Raw genomic sequence first — 20,107 nt, forward strand, 5'->3', positions numbered from 1 at the left:
ACCAGGTTGGTAAATTAAGGACACACATCATTGATGGTGCAATCTGTAAAAGCATAGGTGCATGTAAGACATTCCCATAAAATGGATATCCACTATATGCATATAAAAAACATATGAAAAAATATGCAGAACAAATAATTTGAATGTTAGGTACCTGGAGAATCCAAGCATTCCACAGACAACTCCAGCAGCTTTTGAATCAAACCCATCATCACAGACTGTGCCCCAGGTATTGTTGTAGTATACCTCTATGCGACCTTGATTTGCTGCGCCGCCCGGTGGTGGAACCAGTCTGATCTGGACAGTTGGAACTGGAAGAATTCAGTGAAAGAAAACAATATTAATCCAGTAATGATTTTAAAGCAAGCAATTTTCAGCTGAAATTTATGTTACAAACTTATTTGTATACTGGGTAATTATTGGAGCAAAAATGCCACCAGGTAGTGTTTCTAAAACATGTAATTTGACAAAGTGATTTTATAAGAAGTTTAACAATAGAAAATACTTAAACCTACATGGAGCTTTAAGGAGCTTACCTTGACATATAACACTGACATCTTCATTATGCCCACAGTTATTGACGCCCCAGTTGGCGTATACACAATTATCTAGCACAGATTCATCGCCCTGGCACGTCACATCATCCAACCAGATCTGACCTTTACCCGGACCAAAAAATGCCTCCTTTCTCATTGCAACATTATCTCTGAAATTACATGTGCAGTGTACTATATTGTTAATGTATGCACTCCTAAGATACAATTAGGAAAAGGCAAAGGTAATTTCAAAAGCTATGATAAACAAAATTTATCTTTACCTTCATACAATGCAGCACTTTATCTTCCCCTAACATCCTAACAGTTTTCCCCACAAAAATGGTGGAAGTAATTTGAGATGGAGAAATGACAGAGAAAATAGATGGCAATACAAAAGCAAACAGTCACTACTGATTTGAAAAACTTCATCTTGGGGAGTGTTTTATGTGCATTGTATCATTTCCACTTGCCACCTGATTGTATGTACAGTCAAGCATTTATCTTTGTGAGTTATACTGATGTCTTGCTTCTTCAAGTTTTTCTATTTCTCCCTCTAATTGAATATAAAGAGAAACAAGAGCACCGCCTTGCGGGTGCTGACGCTCATCTGATTTTTTTTGTGTAATAGAAATATTGTCCTACCCATGATTTTCTAAGTCTAAAAAGGGCCATCATTCTTGCAAAAAGCAGGATAGAGTTATGTTTCTTGATGTACAGTGTCCACTTATGATGGTGAAAAACTGTTGCAAGTTTTAAAGCAATAGCTTTAATAGTTTATGAGAAAAGTTGACTTAAACATAATACTCAACCAAGAAAATGATTTTCTAAGTCCAAAAGGGGCAATAATTATTGCAAAAAGCAGGATGGAGTTATGTTGCTTGCTGTACAGGGTCAGCTTATGATGGTGAACAAGTGTTGCAAGTTTCAAAGCAATAGCTTTGATAGTTTAAGAGAAAAAGTTGACCTAAACATAAAACTTAACCAAGAAATCTGATATTTTCTAAGTCAAAAAGGGGCCATAAATCTTGCAAAAAGCAGGACGGAGTTATGTTTCTTGCTATACAGGGTCAACTTATGATGGTAAACAAGTGTTGCAAGTTTTAAAGCAATAGCTTTGATAGTTTAGGATAAAAGCTGACCTAAACATAAAACTTAACCAAGAAAACTGATTTTCTAAGTCCAAAAGGGGCAATAAATCTTGCAAAAAGCAAGATGGAGTTATGATTCTTGACGTACAGGGTCTGCTTATGATGGTGAACAAGTATTCCAAGTTTCAAAGCAATAGCTTTGATAGTTTAGGAGAAAAGTTGACCTAAACATAAAACTTAACCAAGAAATCTGATATTTTCTAAGTACAAAAGGGGCCATAAATCTTGCAAAAAGCAAGATGGAGTTATGTTTCTTGCTATACAGGGTCAGCTTATGATGGTGAACAAGTATTCCAAGTTTCAAAGCAATAGCTTTGATAGTTTAGGAGAAAAGCTGACCTAAACATAAAACTTAACCAGGCAACGCCGACGCAGACGCCGACGCCGACGCCGACGCCGACGCCGACAACCGCTCAAGTGATGACAATAACTCATCATTTTTTTTCAAAAAATCAGATGAGCTAAAAAAACTACGGAATTTAGATAAACTATGAAAATATAATTTTAATTTTCTATTTAAAAAAAACAAACAAAAAAATATTTTCATACAAAAATATTTTGAAATTTTTGCTTGACTTACATTGGATAACCGAGTTGTCTGCAAATAACTTGTGCAAAGTTTCTGTCCACTTGATCATCGCAAATAGTGCCCCATGTCCCATTGTGGAAAATTTCAACACGACCCTCAGCACGTGTAGTACCATTGGCAAGTCGTATAGGACTGGTCCGTGTAACACCTACAATAAATATTATTTAATCAATGATAAGTATAAAAGAAGTAAACAGAACCACAGGTTTAGAAAATATAGCAACAGAAATTGAGATTTCATACCTGCACAGGTACATGGAAATGTAGGACGTTACTTGCATAGGGCATGTATTGTTAATTGAATATCCACTGTAAAGTTTTGAAATATGCCTTCACATGCAAATCTAGGGGTATAATAATTGTTAAATGTCCTGCTGATGACTACAGGTATTTTTCAGAATCAAAACACAAACAATTTCTGTAGTTCTTCGAACATTCATGGAGATCATTTGGAAATGGTGACCAGATATAAACAAATACAAGTTGTTGTAGAGAATTTAGAATTCATTCCTGATAGAATATCAGACATTGTCTGAGAAACTCCTTGAAAATCCCAAGGGAGACTTTTATAAAATAACATTTATGTACATATAGCCCTTTTATTTTCTTCAGTTCAGACCGGAGTTCAGGGACTAAAGTGAGATACGACAGGCATAAATCACAAAGACAACTTTTACAAGATGATTATTATTGGAATTTTCTACAAGTCTGTGCATTAAAATCTTAACCTGTCAACTTTTATGAACCAGAAGGAATGGAAACAATACCAAAATGATAAGTTCTAGTCTAAAGCAAGTTTGTAAACAACAACATTATCCAGTGATGTATAAATCATATGAATTTACAACTGAACAATCATACATGGTAAAGAAGCACTATATGTATTTACCTCCACATACAACTCCGGCATCTTCCGAGTGTCCACAGTTGTTGGTTCCCCAGGAAGCATGTCCACACAGTGCAAGAGAAGTCTCGTTACCTATACAGTTTACATCATCTAACCAGATTTGTCCGGTACCCTGACCAAAAAATCCTCCCATCCTTGGTCTTGCAGTTTGTCTGTTTAAAATATATTAATGTGTCCACTAAATTAGATCATTAAAAGCCACCTCTTTGACTTCTCAGTATTTTCATTTATACACGGAATTGACTAGAATGAACATTTTACTTGGTAACATTTTTTTTCAATCTAACTAAAGCATTGTGTATGATATCAGGGGTAAGACAACTGATACCTTATAAAAGTGAACTGAGATCAATGATCATACAACTGACACTGAAGATGAGAGAACTGATATCAAGAGTAAGAGAACAGATGTATGACTAGTAACTGAGTTATGTTGGGCAAGAAAGCAGACTTCATTCAGTAAGAAGACAGACATAACAGGTAAGAGAATACCGGTAGACTTACGCAGGGAACTGGAGCATACTGCAGACAACCTGAGCATCATGTATATTCCAGTTGTCGTCACAGACAGTCCCCCATGTTCCATTATATCTCACTTCCACACGACCTTCATTAGAGTTACTTCCCCCTACCAGTCTAACCTGTAGGCTTGTCACTTGACCTGGAAGAAATCTGTTCATGTTCATTTGGAACTTCATGAGAATTAATGAGATAAATATTTTATCAATGAAAGAATCATTTTTGTTCTAATGATTTTAAAGGAAAGGTTAACATTTCTAGAATGTTGTAAAATCTGGTGCAAGTCAGGAGAAGTAGGTTCTCTTCTAGTAAATTCTCAACACAAATCCCGCTTGGTATTAGGCTGGTTAGGTAGTTGATGTCAGGCTGGTTAGGGTGTCAATCAATAATTTTGTGATTTAACTAAAAAAATAAGTAATGATTTCTGCGTGGATGAATACAACCACAAACAAAATAAAACTGGAAAGAAAAAATAGGACATATCATCACCTCAGCATGAAAAGTGCGCAATGGCACATTTTGAAGAAGCACTTATCCATTCCATGTGCTGATGTGATTGTATGTTTCCTATCACAATAAAGGAACAGTAAACTTTCAAATATTATACCTCCTCTGCACATGACACCAGCCTCTTCCCCATGGTTACAGTTGTGTAGTAACGGTGGATTAGACGGACACTGTCCTAGATTAGTCTCTGTTCCCACACAGTTGACCTGATCTAACACAAAGCTGGAATTACTCTGTCCATACTTAGCTCTGCCATAGGCTGTAGCCCCATCACTGGCAACAAAAAAGTGGAAAAAAAATCATTTAGATATAAAATCAGAAATAGTAGAAATGACAATACTAATTGTAATGAAATACTTGTTGACAGTTTCAAACTTAAATGTTCATTATTAAATAGCAGATAAGCTTCCAACTACACATAAAATAACCATATAAACACGCTGTTATGCTGTTCATTAAAACAAAACAAAAATCGTCATTGACACTGGAAGTTTATTTGCTTTTTACCAAAACTAGAAAAGAGGTATCCTGACGTCATGTGTTCTCGACATACATGTATTCTCAAGCTATTATGGAAATGGCCAGTATATTTTTGCATGCAACATAATCCTCACAAGTAAATACACAAGAGTGTAAACATCGTGTCTGCTGTTTTAAAAATGAAAAAATAAACAGTTTACCTCGAGTCTGAGCAAGACAGTTTCAGTCTGATATCAAATTATGTAATTAAGTTAGAAAATCTTAAAACTTTTAACATGGTTTAAAAATTGGTATATCTCCATATATCTTCCATCAAGCAACATTACTGCTATCAAAATTTCTACATCGGAAGTGAATCAAATAAACCATGATGACATCAATCTGCCTGATTTCAACTGTAAGAGATGGTGACTGCGTAAAGTAGCAATAGGCGTTACGTGAAAGAACTGAAACACATATTTATTTTCTCAGATATAAATCAGGGTTGTCTGTAAAGGAAATATTTTAGAGGAAAAGTGTTAACTGTTCAAAGAAGTTCAGCCTATAGCCTTTTGATATTGATATGGGTATATAGGTTCTGAAAAATATGTAGCAATTTGGGGTTTTCGAATTATTTCAATTGTCAGATAAGTTGCCGGGCAACCATATCATTTCTACATACCCTTTGTTTTAGTTTAGAAATATTAAGAAAATAATGAAAAATGCTATTTTTATAAAACAGGTGATATTTCAAAATTATATACTTTTTGCAGTGACACAGTTTCACAACAGTGATTTTAACAGAAATGGTAAAAATATCAGTTTCTATATATAGCTCGGGAATATATGACAGGTGCTTCCTGGAACTAGAAAGTAGGTCACTGATAAAATGTGCTACTATGAACTCAACGAAAATAAAAACGTGTATTTTTTAAAGCAGGATGATCAGGAAGGGGTAAACTTTTGAGGAAATGGTAATTTGAAAGATGAATTAATCTTATTTATTTTTTAAATATGCCTGTTTTTGTTAGACTGTTGAGAACACAGGATACCAGGATACTTACGTTGTTGCACCAAGCATTCGACACACAACCTGGGCGTCAGCGTTCGTCCAGCTATCATCACAAACAGGACCCCAATTTCCACCAACAAATACTTCCACACGACCTTCAATTGTACTTGGCCCATTTGCTAGTCGTACCTTGTAGTTCTGAACCGTAGCTGCAAACAAAAAGAAAAATTATATTTGCGCCATTTCTGCCCATATTTGATTTTACGGAGTTTAACTGTGAACTGCAGATCTATTTTGATAAACTGTGAAAAAACATCCCTGTAACAGGGATTTTAAGTTTTCTAAGTGTACTAAGTACTTAACGACTGGTGCATGATTATAAAGAATGAGGCCATTCTGTTTCTTTGACGACTTCAATTATGACTTCGATTATGAAAGACAATGTTCAAAATTGAACCATTACTGTATTTTTTCTAAGTTACTTTCTAGTTGTTTTGCAATACTTGTAAATTGCTCGATGTGCAGATCCATATGTTTGAACTCACCGGGTTATTCCATTTTTGGATCATTCAGTACATAAACTACAATGCCAATAAATGTATAATGATTGTTTGGTTGTCTCTTATTTACATATCTGTTGTTTTTTTCATGAATGTATAAATATGGAAAGAAAACAAGATCATTTTCATTAAAAACAAACTTCAAGCATGCTCTATTTAAAATAAAGACAATGGAATTTATCTGCTATTATATGAACAAGGAAAATAACTCTTGACTTACTATCGTTACAATTAACACCAGCATCTTCAGAGTGATCGCAGTCATTTTCAGCCCAACCTTTAAATGGGCAATTTGCAATGTTTGATTCTGTACCAACACATTCCACATCATCCATCCATATTGGACCCCGGCCTGTACCAATAGACTTCAGTGCTGTACCACTCCTGCAATAAAGAATCATATGATATACATCTCAACATTTTTTCATCTGCGTTATCTACTAACTGACTTACGACTTTAACGTTAAAATCTGTTTTAGAGGAAACATTCATCTTTTTTCCAGTTCTGTTTCTTTTCAGTGCAATGTTAATGATATAAAACTTACTCTTTACCTCAAAAACTTTTATCCTTTTAATGAAACATTGTTAAGCAGGACTGATGCTACTTACGAATATCCAATTTGTTTGCAGATGACAGTTGCATCACGATCATCCCAGGAATCATCACAGATGGAACCCCAGACACCCTGGTACCTGATCTCAACCCGTCCTGACCTACGACTCAGTCCACCAGCTAATCTTATACTTATACCACTTGTAGGTGCATGTGCTGAAACAAAACAAGTTTAGGAACTCATAGAGAGTGTGCATTGACTGAGAGCTGTTACATTTGTAAATATGTTACACAAGAAAAGATTTTCACTGCTTATGCAACTCAATATGCCTAGAGCTTCAGTTATTATTTCTGTAATATTAAAATGTTCTAGAAATCAACTTTGGATTGTTTCTTGAAACAACCATCATTTGACTCAGACTGATCAGCATGATACTGATACATGAGAAGTCAGTCTAAATTCTAACATTAGATCTATCTGTAAATATTCTGACATAGGATTTATCAAATTGAAATCCAAAACATAAAATTTATCAGTCTGAATTCTGACATAAAATTATCAGTTTGAATTCTGAAATAAAATTCATGAGGAAGCCCAGTCCTTAACACATACATCAAGGTATGTCAACAGGAACTCATACAACACATACCAAGACACATAAGTCCAGCATCCTCGTCATGTCCACAGTCATTAACACCCAGTGGTTTCCTGTCACACTGACCAATATTTGTTTCATTCCCAATACAGTTGATCTCATCAACATAGATAGGTCCTGTACCAGCACCATAGTAAGCATTGGACAGTGGTACAGCAACAGCACTGTAAAGTAACATATCCTGTTGTTATTTTAACTTTTACCCTGCTAAATTTTATTTATGGATTGGTCTATCATTCTATTTTGACAGTACCATTTACTACTTTAAGGGTTGTTTACTCACTGAACTGTGAACAGTGCAGACCATGATCAGCCTGCACAGATGTTCAGGCTGATCATGGTTTGCACTGCTCTAAAAGGCAGAATCAACCCTTTTGGTTGTAGTGTAGTTTCTCAAAACCATGACAGATCAGACAAATCTGACAGCTCCAGACGGATATTTGGCAATGGACAGTCTTGTGTGGAAATAATTTGGTTTACAGGAAGAAATCTAGGGTGGAAAGACCTCCTGTCATGAGTTATCTTAGTTTGCAGTTTGTGGTTTTCCAGTTTTGTCTGGAAACCTGCGTTAATAATGGTTAATCTTTTTTGCCTTTTCATAGACGAACATGTATTTATTCATAAAATGCTTAGCTGCCACATAAAGAAGCAGTAATCATTACATATATTTTCATTTCACATTATCAAAAAAGCAATTCGATCAATAATCGAAAATTGACAAAAACCCGTATCAGATTATTTTCGATGATCAGTCAGGAAAATGGACTCATTAACCTTTAGCCTGTTGGTGACAACTGATTACAGTTTTGCATAAACAAATGTTGCTCAATGAGTGAGCTACTATGCAGAACTCATTTGGTTTTTCTTTCTGTGACTTACCCTTTTGGTTGTAGTAAAATGATTCTGCCTTTGCAACCAGTGCAGACAAAGATCAGTCTGCACATCAGTGAAGGCTGATCATAGTCTGCACTGTTCGCTATTCAGTCAGTAAATTTTCAGTGAACATCCCTTCAAATAATCAATTGTATTGCCCTAATTGAATGATGTTCCAGTCCATTTTACAAATTTAGCAGGTTAAGGATTGTAGCATTAACTTAGGTAAAACACAATTTTTTTTTCATAATGTTGACTGATATTTAGTATCTGGCCACATCCCACAGAGATGTGCAGACTTTGAACCAGCATGACTGAATGTTACTATCCCCATTTGCATCTCATTATGGCAAACATTTTGGCAAAGCTTACTGAAAAACTAGAGTTAAAACGATACGGAGCAAACATGGAAACATGGTTATTGGACCTCTGATCTCCTAAAAAATTGTGACAAAATTAGACTGAACTGGTACATACGTTGGAATACCAAGTTCTCGGCAGGCAACCTGGGCCTCAGCAAGTCCAAAGCCATCGTCACAAACAGTTCCCCATACTCCATTGTTTTTGACTTCTAGACGACCATTACGAGTAGTTGTTCCATTTCTCAAACGCAGAGGTCCCAGTTTGAGTTGTACAGCTGATATAAAAAGAAATAGCTAAAGTCTGGTTTACAAAAATAAAGCTAGTTTGCTAGGTAAGATTTAGATTTTATAACTTTTTTTCTTTTTTGAAACTTACACAAGTGACCGCAATTTTTTTTTAGAAATATAAGTGCACACTTCTTTCAATGCAAGAATTCTCTTCCATCTGCAAGTACTGAACTATCCTTTTAACAGCATATACCCAGTTTCTTTATACAATTCTTAAAGGTGTGCAAAGAAAATCTGGTCTAAACAGAACAAGAACTATAGGGCCATGAACTGAACATTTTGCTAGACTGATTTGAAAAACTTGGATCACATGCAAGCTTTCTTAATGCAAGTCTGTGGGAAAATTACAGACTTCATGACACTTTGTTATATAGAAACAGTATCTATAAATAGAAAGTAGGTTCAAATGGAACTTCTCAAGTAATATAACATCATATGATTAAAGAAAGATGTATTGTGCTTATTTCCTAGACATCTGCCCTTACTGAAAAAGGTTCACTAATTTTAAGCTGATTTTATGACATTATTTTGAATTATTTCCTATGATCACAACTTGTTGACATCCAAGTCTTTATGATAACATTCTGTCAGTGATGACTAACGCCTGGCACCTGACACAACCGTAGCATAGACAACTCCTACACATTCAGAATGATCACAATCTGACTGACACCAAAGTAACTATGACTACACTATGTCAGTTCAAGCTAGTCTCTACAGAACTGAACGCAGTAGTACAGACAATGCCAACAATTAGGTATGATCACAACCCGTGACACCAAAGTAACTATGGCTACACTGTGCCAATTATAAAGCTAGTCTCAAGAGCACTGGACTCACCTGTAGCATACAACCCAACCAGAGCACTGGACTCACCTGTAGCACAGACAATGCCAACCAGAGCACTGGACTCACCTGTAGCACAGACAATGCCAACCAGGGCACTGGACTCACCTGTAGCACAGACAATGCCAACCAGAGCACTGGACTCACCTGTAGCACAGACAATGCCAAACAGAGCACTGGACTCACCTGTAGCACAGACAATGCCAACATCTTCAGTATGATCACAATCTGTGACACCAAAATCACTATGGCTACACTGTGTCAGTGATGACTCATTCCCAGCACATCTGACATCATCTAACCATATAGGCCCAACTCCAGGTCCGTATTTGCCTGACTTGCCAAGCACTGCTTTTACACTAGAATATAAAATGTTTAAAAGCTTTTATGATTGCAAAAAGTATCTGAGATAAAGTCTATAGAAGTCCATATTTTTTCAATGCTCATTTCCTGTACTGAACCAATAATATTAGGTACTGGAATTTTTAAACTAATCTGAGCTTTGTCCTCTTGTAAAATAAAATCTTGTACAAGTATGCTAATGTGTATAAATGTTCTCTATAAACAATCTTATCACTTTACAATTTAAGCCAAATTTCATTCAAGTATGTACAACTTTTACCTTCACATGCTCCCTAAATTAATGCACTTAATCTTATGTTAAGACAAGCACTGAACATTTCTGTATATTCTAAGCCTTAACTTCTTTAAACTAACACTGATCTTTATATTTTAATAGTATTATGCCCAATATGTAACACTATGACCTCACTGCATTACCAGCACCAACCTTTAATGTTACACCCAAAGATATACACGATGTTCAATTAATCATAAAGATGTAAGTGTCAGTGTGTACACAAGTAAGTTTTAAATGGATTTACAAATCCATTGTCTAAATATAGAAAATCATTATAAAATTCGGGAAGAAATGTGTAAGCAGCCCAGTAGCTTAGTGGACTGAGCATAAGAATGGGACCTTGAGAGTTTGATACCAGTCTAGCTGCATATTCTTGCATCACATTAAATAGAACTGCATACGACTGAAAACATGATAAAATGGAAGATCAGAGGTATTTATGTTGGCACTATAAAAAGACAATGCACCAGAATGGCACTATCACAAACCATGTGCATTATACAGTATCTGTCACTTAAACATTCTAGATTCGTAACTCTTCATACATTCAATATTTACATTACTTCAACAAACTCAAACTTACTACGTTACATTCAACGTGTCACAAACTATCTTTGCTGCCTTATTATCAAAACTATCATCACAGACTGTGCCCCATCTTCCTGCATAGTTAACTTCAAGTCTTCCCTCGTTATTTCCTGGTCCACCGCGGAGACGGTACTGAAGATTAGTTGATGGAGCGCCTGAAGTTTGAAGGACTATTTGTTACAACTATTGTAATTCTACCTCACTGTACAGAAAACATCATTTATCACACAGCAACAATTTACAGAAAATAGATTGTTTACAATGATACAATCCTAATTAATGTATTTCTATGATTTTAGAATTTCATGAATTTTGTTAAACACTGAAACTCAGTTGTATGTAAAACTATGCTGGCTATTTTACAATATTGATTTTTTTCTTCATTGTACAGCTATCCCTATCTTTATGTTCTAATAGTCTTTGTGGATAACTCAACTACTACACTGTTTAAAAGTATAAATGGTTGGTGGAGTTTAACAGACTTCTCTGTAAAGTAAATGGTGTGTGCTGTTATGTACAATGTGAGGTACTAATGATATGTGCAGTTAATCAAACTTCTATTTCAAGTACTAACTATGTGTAGTTAACCAAACTTCTATTTCAAGTAATAACAGTCTGTACAGTTAACCAAACTTCTTTTTCAAGTACTAACAGTCTGTGCAGTTAACCAAACTTCTTTTTCAAGTACTAACAGTCTGTGCAGTTAACCAAACTTCTATTCCAAGTACTAACTGTATGTGCAGTTAACCAAACTTCTATTCCAAGTACTAACTGTATGTGCAGTTAACCAAACTTCTATTCCAAGTACTAACAGTCTGTACAGTTAATCAAACTTCTTTTTCAAGTACTAACAGTCTGTGCAGTTAACCAAACTTCTATTTCAAGTACTAACAGTCTGTGCAGTTAACCAAACTTCTATTTCAAGTAATAACTATGTGTAGTTAACCAAACTTCTATTTCAAGTAATAACAGTCTTTACAGTTAACCAAACTTCTTTTTCAAGTACTAACAGTCTGTGCAGTTAACCAAACTTCTTTTTCAAGTACTAACAGTCTGTGCAGTTAACCAAACTTCTATTCCAAGTACTAACAGTCTGTGCAGTTAACCAAACTTCTATTCCAAGTACTACCAGTCTGTGCAGTTAACCAAACTTCTATTTCAAGTACTAACTGTATGTGCCATTTTCCAAACTTCTTTTTCAAGTACTAACAGTCTGCGCAGTTAACCAAACTTCTTTTTCAAGTACTAACAGTCTGTGCAGTTAACCAAACTTCTATTTCAAGTACTAACTGTATGTGCAGTTAACCAAACTTCTATTTCAAGTACTAACTGTATGTGCCATTTTCCAAACTTCTATTTAAAGTACTAACAGTCTGTGCAGTTAACCAAACTTCTTTTTCAAGTACTAACAGTCTGTGCAGTTAACCAAACTTCTATTTCAAGTACTAACTGTATGTGCCATTTTCCAAACTTCTATTTCAAGTACGAACTGTATGTATAGTTAACCAAACTTCTATTTCAAGTACTAACTGTATGTGCCATTTTCCAAACTTCTTTCTCAAGTACTAACAGTCTGTACAGTTAACCAAACTTCTATTTCAAAATACAGACTGTATGTGCCATTTACCAAACTTCTATTCAAGTACTAACTGTCATGTGCCATTAACCAAACTTCTATTTCAAGTACTAACTGATGTGCTTTTCATACAACTTCTACTTCAAGTACTAACTGTATGTGCCATTTTCCAAACTTCTATTTCAAGTACTAACTGTATGTGCCATTTTCCAAACTTCTATTCCAAGTACTAACAGTCTGTGCAGTTAACCAAACTTCTACTTCAAGTAATAACTGTATGTGCTATTTTCCAAACTTCTATTCCAAGTACTAACTGTATGTGCAGTTAACCAAACTTCTATTTCAAGTACTAACAGTCTGTACAGTTAACCAAACTTCTATTTCAAGTACTAACTGTATGTGCCCTTTACCAAACTTCTATTTCAATACTAACAGTTGTACATTAATCAAACTTCTATTTCAAGTACTAACGATGTGCATTTCCAAACTTCTATTTCAAGTACTAACGTATGTGCATTAACCAAATTCTATTTCAAGTACTACAATCTGTGCAGTTAACCAAAATTCTATTTCAAGTACTAACAGACTGTGCAGTTAACCAAACTTCTATTTCAAGTACTAACAGTCTGTGCAGTTAACCAAATGTCTATTTCAAGTACTAACAACCTGTGCATATAAAATCAAACTTCTATTTCAAGTACTAACAGACTGTGCAGTTAACCAAACTTCTATTTCAAGTACTAACAGTCTGTGCATTTAACCAAACTTCTATTTCAAGTACTAACAGTCTGTGCAGTTAATCAAACTTCTATTTCAAGTACTAACAGACTGTGCAGTTTTCCAAACTTCTATTTCAAGTACGAACTGTATGTATAGTTAACCAAACTTCTATTTCAAGTACGAACAGTATGTGCAGTTAACCAAACTTCTATTTCAAGTACTAATGTTTGCATTATTCCAAACTTCTTATTTCAAGTACAACTGTATGTGCATTACCAAACTTCTATTTTCAAGTACGAACTGTTGTAAGTTAACCAAAACTTACTTTCAAGTACTAACTGTATGTGCCATTTTCCAATCTTTATTTCAAGTACGTGCAACTGTATGTCTATGTAGACCAAACTTTCTATTTAAGTCACTTAGTCTGTATGAACATGTTAACTCAAACTTCTTATTAAAATGTACAACTACTGTGCATTCTATCCATATTGAACGTTTCTGTAACAATGCTGTTCAGTACTATACTGTCTTTGATGACAGTCTGTATCAACTACTTGAGCACTTACTGTCTCTGTATGGACAGTCTGTATCAACTACTGTAGGACTTACTGTCTCTGATGACAGTCTGTATCAACTACTGTGAGCACTTACTGTCTCTGTATGAACAGTCTGTATCAACTACTGTAGACTTACTGTCTTTTGCATGAACAGTCTGTATCAACTACTGTGAGCACTTACTGTCTCTGTATGAACAGTCTGTATCAACTACTGTGGGCACTTACTGTCTCTGTATGGACAGTCTGTATCAACTACTGTGAGCACTTACTGTCTCTGTATGAACAGTCTGTATCAACTACTGTGAGCACTTACTGTCTCTGCATGAACAGTCTGTATCAACTACTGTGAGCACTTACTGTCTCTGTATGAACAGTCTGTATCAACTACTGTAAGGACTTACTGTCTCTGCATGAGCAGTCTGTATCAACTACTGTGAGCACTTACTGTCTCTGTATGAACAGTCTGTATCAACTACTGTAAGGACTTACTGTCTCTGCATGAACAGTCTGTATCAACTACTGTGAGCACTTACTGTCTCTGCATGAACAGTCTGTATCAACTACTGTAAGTACTTACTGTCTCTGCATGAACAATCTTACTGTAAGTACTTACTGTCTCTGCATGAACAGTCTGTATCAACTACTGTAAGTACTTACTGTCTCTGCGTGAACAATCTGAATCAACTACTGTAAATACTTACTGTCTCTGCGTGAACAGTCTGTATCAACTACTGTGAGTACTTACTGTCTCTGCGTGAACAGTCTGTATCAACTACTGTGAGTACTTACTGTCTCTGCGTGAGCAGTCTGTATCAACTACTGTGAGCACTTACTGTCTCTGCGTGAGCAGTCTGTATCAACTACTGTGAGCACTTACTGTCTCTGCGTGAGCAGTCTGTATCAACTACTGTGAGCACTTACTGTCTCTGCGTGAGCAGTCTGTATCAACTACTGTGAGCACTTACTGTCTCTGCGTGAACAGTCTGTATCAACTACTGTGAGCACTTACTGTCTCTGCGTGAACAGTCTGTATCAACTACTGTGAGCACTTACTGTCTCTGCGTGGACAGTCTGTATCAACTACTGTGAGCACTTACTGTCTCTGCATGAACAGTCTGTATCAACTACTGTGAGCACTTACTGTCTCTGTATGGACAGTCTGTATCAACTACTGTGAGCACTTACTGTCTCTGCAAATCACTCCAACATCTTCTTTATGTGTACAGTCTGTATCTCCTGGAGCACTTGTATCACACTGCATTAATGTTGTCTCATTTCCAAAGCATGTAACGTCATCCAGCCAGATTGTACCTGTACCAAATCCATACGATCCTGCCCCAGCTGGAACGGCATTCTGACTGGAAAAGAAATGTCCAAAATAGATCTAAGTCATGTTACCCATGGAAAGTAAATGTCCAAATAGATCTAAGTCATGTTATCCCTGGAAAGTAAATGTCCAAATAGATCTAAGTCATGTTACCCATGGAAAGTAAATGTCCAAATAGATCTTTGTTTGTTTGTTTGTTTTGGGTTTAACGCCGTTTTTCAACAGTATTTCAGTCATGTAATGGCGGGCAGTTAACCTAACCAGTGTTCCTGGATTCTGTACCAGTACAAACCTGTTCTCCACAAGTAACTGCCAACTTCCCCACATGAATTATCAAAGGTGGAGGATGAATGATTTCAGACACAATGTCTTTTATCAAATCGTCACGGAGAACTTATGCCCCGCCTGAGGATCGAACTCGCGACCCCGCGATCCATAGTCCAACGCTCTCCCTACTGAGCTAAGTGGGTGGGTTTTCCAAATAGATCTAGGTCTTGTTACCCCTGGAAAGTAAATGTCCAAATAGATCTAAGTCATGTTACCCATGGAAAGTAAATGTCCAAATAGATCTAAGTCATGTTACCCAAGGAAAGTAAATCTCCAAATAGATCTTAGTCATGTAACCCATGGAAAGTAAATGTCCAAATAAATCTACATCATGTTATTCATAGAAAATAAATGTCCAAATAGATCTTTAGTCATGTTATCCATGGAAATAAATGTAAGTAAATGTCCAAATAGATCTTTAGTCATGTTATCCATGGAAAGTAAATGTCCAAATAAATCTAAGTCATGTTATCCATGGAAAGTAAATGTCCAAATAGATCTTTAGTCATGTTATCCATGGAAAGTAAATGTCCAAATAAATCTAAGTCATGTTATCCATGGATAGTAAATGTCCAAATAAATCAAAGTCATGTTATCCATGGAAAGTAAATGTCCAAATAAATCTAAGTCATGTTATCCATGGAAAGTAAATGTCCACATAGATTTTAGTCATGTTACCCATGGAAAGTAAATGTCCAAACAGATCTTAGTCATGTTATCCATGGAAAGTAAATGTCCCAATAGATCTAAGTCGTGTTACCCATGGAAAGAAAATGTCACAAAGAAATCAAGGTCATGTTATCAATGGAAAGGAAATGTCCATACAGACTTAAGTCATGTTATCTATGGAAAGAAAATGTCACAAATGAATCAAGGTCGTATTACTAAACACATGATTGTGTAAGTTTTTAATATTTTTTTTTTTGCGATGGTCTACAAGACTTTAACAAACTTTGTTATTTAATGGTTTTTACATTATTCCTTTACGAAATGTTTGCTACCCAGTACCTGAGGCTAATATCACATAATGAACATGCAGGTGAATTTTGTAGCTTTCCCATACATATATATAAGATGACTTACTATGGACGATGCAAAGACTTGCAAATAACTCTAGCTGCTTTCACATCAAAGTGATCATCACAGACTGTGCCCCATTGTCCTGCCAAGTAGACCTCTACACGACCATTGTTGAGATTGGTACCATTCACAAGGCGATATCGTGCTGCAGCTGAATTGTTAATAAAACATATCTCTATATTACAGGCTAAATTAAATAAGTCAAGTGTTGTTCTTAAAGTTCAGTGAGTATGACATTTTTTCCTCTATCCAACCTCCCTGCAAATTCTGGACATTTTAACCCTTAGCCTGCTGGTGACAAATGATTCTGCCTTTGCGACCAGCGCAGACCAGGATTAGCCTGCACATCTGTATTGTTTTGGTAAGCATTCCTTTTAACAGGTAAGGCATTGTCCGAATAGAAAGATGGACAAGTTCATTATAGAAATTTAGCAGGCTAAGGGTTAATGATTTTTTTTGGGGGGCTCCGAACAGGGATAACCCCATTTATCTTTATAAGGTATGAATATTTATAAATCAATAGCCATAAAAAATGAAGATATCAAAACAAATTAAGACAAACATATTCTGAATAATAAATTCAATGATATCTTGACACAACAGTTACTTCACCAGTGAAAAAGAACTTGTGTTCAATTTGATAAAGTTTCTTTTTTCTTTTGTTGTATTTGTAAAACATGTAACTGCATGCAAATATGCAAAACATTCCGATGCAATTTTTTAATATTTCAAATGTATATGGTAAAGACAGAAATTATTGTTTACCTGCATTGCAGACAACTCCGACATCCTCGCCGTGGTTACAGTTGTTGCTATACCAGCCCTTGTTACGACACTGTACAAGATTGTTCTCTGAGCCGAGACACTGTACATCATCTAACAGGATAGGTCCTGTTCCATTACCATAGTGACCACCAGATACAGGTAAACTGTTAGCTCTGCAATACAGTATAGTATGTCAAGTAGTTCAAGTGAAACAGTACATTTACATAGTCACAATTTTTGTATGCTCATTATCTAGTAAAACAGACTCATACAGACTGTGTATACAAATTATGCAAGAGTGAACTTTTAAATGAATTATTTAAAACAGACAGGAACGCAGACTGAATATATGTGATTAGAAGAACTTGCTACAAACAAGTGTCTCTAGCCAGTATTTCTGTACATTCTTCATTAATTTCCTTATACCCGAGTATGTAGTGACAATGATTTATGATAAAAAAAATTCAGTTGTGGGTATTCAGATTTTTTTTTAACCAAATGTTCAAATCCATTTTACTGGAAAGAAAACCCTGCAAAAGCATTTACAGAACCCTGTAGAAAATATGCAAATACTTAATAGATTTAACTTTTAATGGCTAATATGCAATAAAAAGGCAAAGAATGAATTTGACAGAATGCAATGTACAGCATAAATATGAAACATACGTCTGAAAGCCAAGCATACGGCACACAACCTTGGCATCATTAACACTGAACCCATCATCACAGACTGTGCCCCATGTATTGTTGTAAAACACCTCAACACGACCATTGGATGTAGATGATCCACCAACCAGTCTGACTCTCACATTGTTAGCAGCTAAAAACATGACCAAAAACTATTACAAATGAAAGCTAGACACAAGTCCTTATAGTTCTAACACCACAATATATCTCACAACTACTAAAAATGTACCTTTACTAATACAGTAAAAATGTACACATTCTTCTAAGGCCAGAGTTTTTTTATTTTTCGTTTTACGGGAGCGCTGGTCCTAAATATTGCAAAAATGGAATAAAATTAAAATTCATTTTCCCGAGTTTTATTTTATTTTTTCCGCCGGTCGGTTGTTTACAGCCCCCCCAAAAATAAAATTAGTGTATTTCACCTTGATGTAATTTCACAGGAAGGAAGTTTAATGCGCGCAGTCCACTCGCCCGCTCGCATTGGCGAGTTAAGTCTCAGTAGGACGAGTAGACATCGCTGTGTACTCGACCGATCGGGCGAGTGTTTTTTTACGTCCTTACTTTACCAAAATTCAGAAATTACATCTCCAAAACGTCAACAAACTTTGAGATGGTTCAGTCGCTACCTGGATTGACTGGAATTTACCCGTGAATCGTAAAGATATCAAAACGTCATGCCAGTAATTTTCCATTCCACAAGCACGTGTGACCTATCGTAATATCTAATTTACATCGACATGTACACAAAAACCGTGCGTAGTGAATTCATTTTTTAACATTTTCGCTTCAAGTTTTCAACACCACTTGAGAAATAATACTATTTGAATTCTATAATGATTTTAATAAGATATCGACAGAAATGTAGGCAAAATTCTATAAAACGGTCGAATTTTCATATAATCATTTGTAAAAATTCAAACAGCGCGATCTTAGTTACTTATTTCTTTCTAAAAGTAAATAAATGATGAATACTATGGGCATAAAATTCAGACTTTTGACCAGAAACAAAGTACAAGAAACAGAATAAAAAAATCTTAAATAATGAAAAAGCGGCAGCAATTACAATACATGGAGTAAAACGATTTTTGGCAAACAGATTTCTGCTGGTGCGGCAGAATAGGTTACGTGACCTCGTGAACGTAAATAGAAATGCGATTTTAAAATTAAGCAATGTGATGTCACTGCGGTTTTTAATAAATTTTAAAAGAATCTTTGTACATGTATTTTTTGACCGACAATTTAAAAGTTTTTCTTGTCAAACAATAATGTAAATTCCTTGAGGGCAAATAGGTCACAGAGGTAGGATATCCACTATAGTAACTATCGTTTGAGACATTTACCTTTTATACAGGATATAGCACATTCGCTTTTGATAACAAATTAAAGAAGAAACTTTTTATTGATTTCTATTTCTCAGCAATTTTAAGAACCGATGCGGTACGATCAGACACTGATGTGTCACATGGCGCGAAAACATGACGTAATGCCATGACAATCTCGAGCAAAATACCGCTTTGATCTCCACGATACTGACACACTTCTTTTAGCTCTTTGAGGAGGTGTAAATTGATCATGAAAACAAGGTCAACAAGCAAATTCGATGAATTGGTATCCCCCGCCAAAAGGATTTGTGGTCAGGAATGGCAAAAAAATATATCCGGCAAAAAGTTAAGGATGTTACTAAGAAGCAAAAGAAGCAAATAATTTCATTTGTCAAAATCAATTTAACAGAAAATGAATGCTATTTTTTGGTTGGGGGAGGAGGGGCAGCGGGGGTGACTGGGTGAGGGTACAAAACATCGATTATTGTCATTGATTATTGATGTTGATTATAAATATTGAAATATGGATGGAAAATTAAAAATGAAAAAAAATAAAACTGTGGGGGGGGGGGGGGAGGGGGGATGACTGGGTGGAGGAGTGAGGTGGGGGAACAGTACAACTTTGTATGTTGATAAATATTCATGAAAGTCTGAAAAAAATAATAATAAAAAGGAAAGAATTTTTTTGGGGGGGGGGGGGGGG

At 35.6% G+C, this 20,107-nt stretch overlaps 1 protein-coding gene across 1 annotated transcript in view; it reads right to left on the bottom strand.

The window, feature by feature from the left end:
• The window catches only part of LOC123553837 (deleted in malignant brain tumors 1 protein-like), a 77,218-nt gene that overhangs the window by 25,163 nt on the left and 31,948 nt on the right, over nucleotides 1–20,107 (bottom strand). The window contains exons 11-27 of the mRNA XM_053524085.1: nucleotides 18,062–18,215; nucleotides 17,396–17,568; nucleotides 16,634–16,781; nucleotides 15,082–15,254; nucleotides 11,039–11,198; nucleotides 10,002–10,174; nucleotides 8,797–8,956; nucleotides 7,441–7,610; nucleotides 6,847–7,006; nucleotides 6,458–6,621; nucleotides 5,730–5,886; nucleotides 4,307–4,479; nucleotides 3,685–3,841; nucleotides 3,163–3,332; nucleotides 2,265–2,421; nucleotides 537–706; nucleotides 155–311 (exon numbers count right to left, since the gene is read on the bottom strand). Of these exons, the coding sequence (XP_053380060.1) occupies nucleotides 155–311; nucleotides 537–706; nucleotides 2,265–2,421; nucleotides 3,163–3,332; nucleotides 3,685–3,841; nucleotides 4,307–4,479; nucleotides 5,730–5,886; nucleotides 6,458–6,621; nucleotides 6,847–7,006; nucleotides 7,441–7,610; nucleotides 8,797–8,956; nucleotides 10,002–10,174; nucleotides 11,039–11,198; nucleotides 15,082–15,254; nucleotides 16,634–16,781; nucleotides 17,396–17,568; nucleotides 18,062–18,215 (2,776 nt within the window). The remainder of the gene's footprint in view (nucleotides 1–154; nucleotides 312–536; nucleotides 707–2,264; nucleotides 2,422–3,162; nucleotides 3,333–3,684; nucleotides 3,842–4,306; nucleotides 4,480–5,729; nucleotides 5,887–6,457; nucleotides 6,622–6,846; nucleotides 7,007–7,440; nucleotides 7,611–8,796; nucleotides 8,957–10,001; nucleotides 10,175–11,038; nucleotides 11,199–15,081; nucleotides 15,255–16,633; nucleotides 16,782–17,395; nucleotides 17,569–18,061; nucleotides 18,216–20,107) is intronic.

The sequence above is a fragment of the Mercenaria mercenaria genome, chromosome 15 (genome assembly GCF_021730395.1).
Source record: "Mercenaria mercenaria strain notata chromosome 15, MADL_Memer_1, whole genome shotgun sequence".
Classification (NCBI taxonomy): Eukaryota; Metazoa; Mollusca; class Bivalvia; order Venerida; family Veneridae; genus Mercenaria; species Mercenaria mercenaria.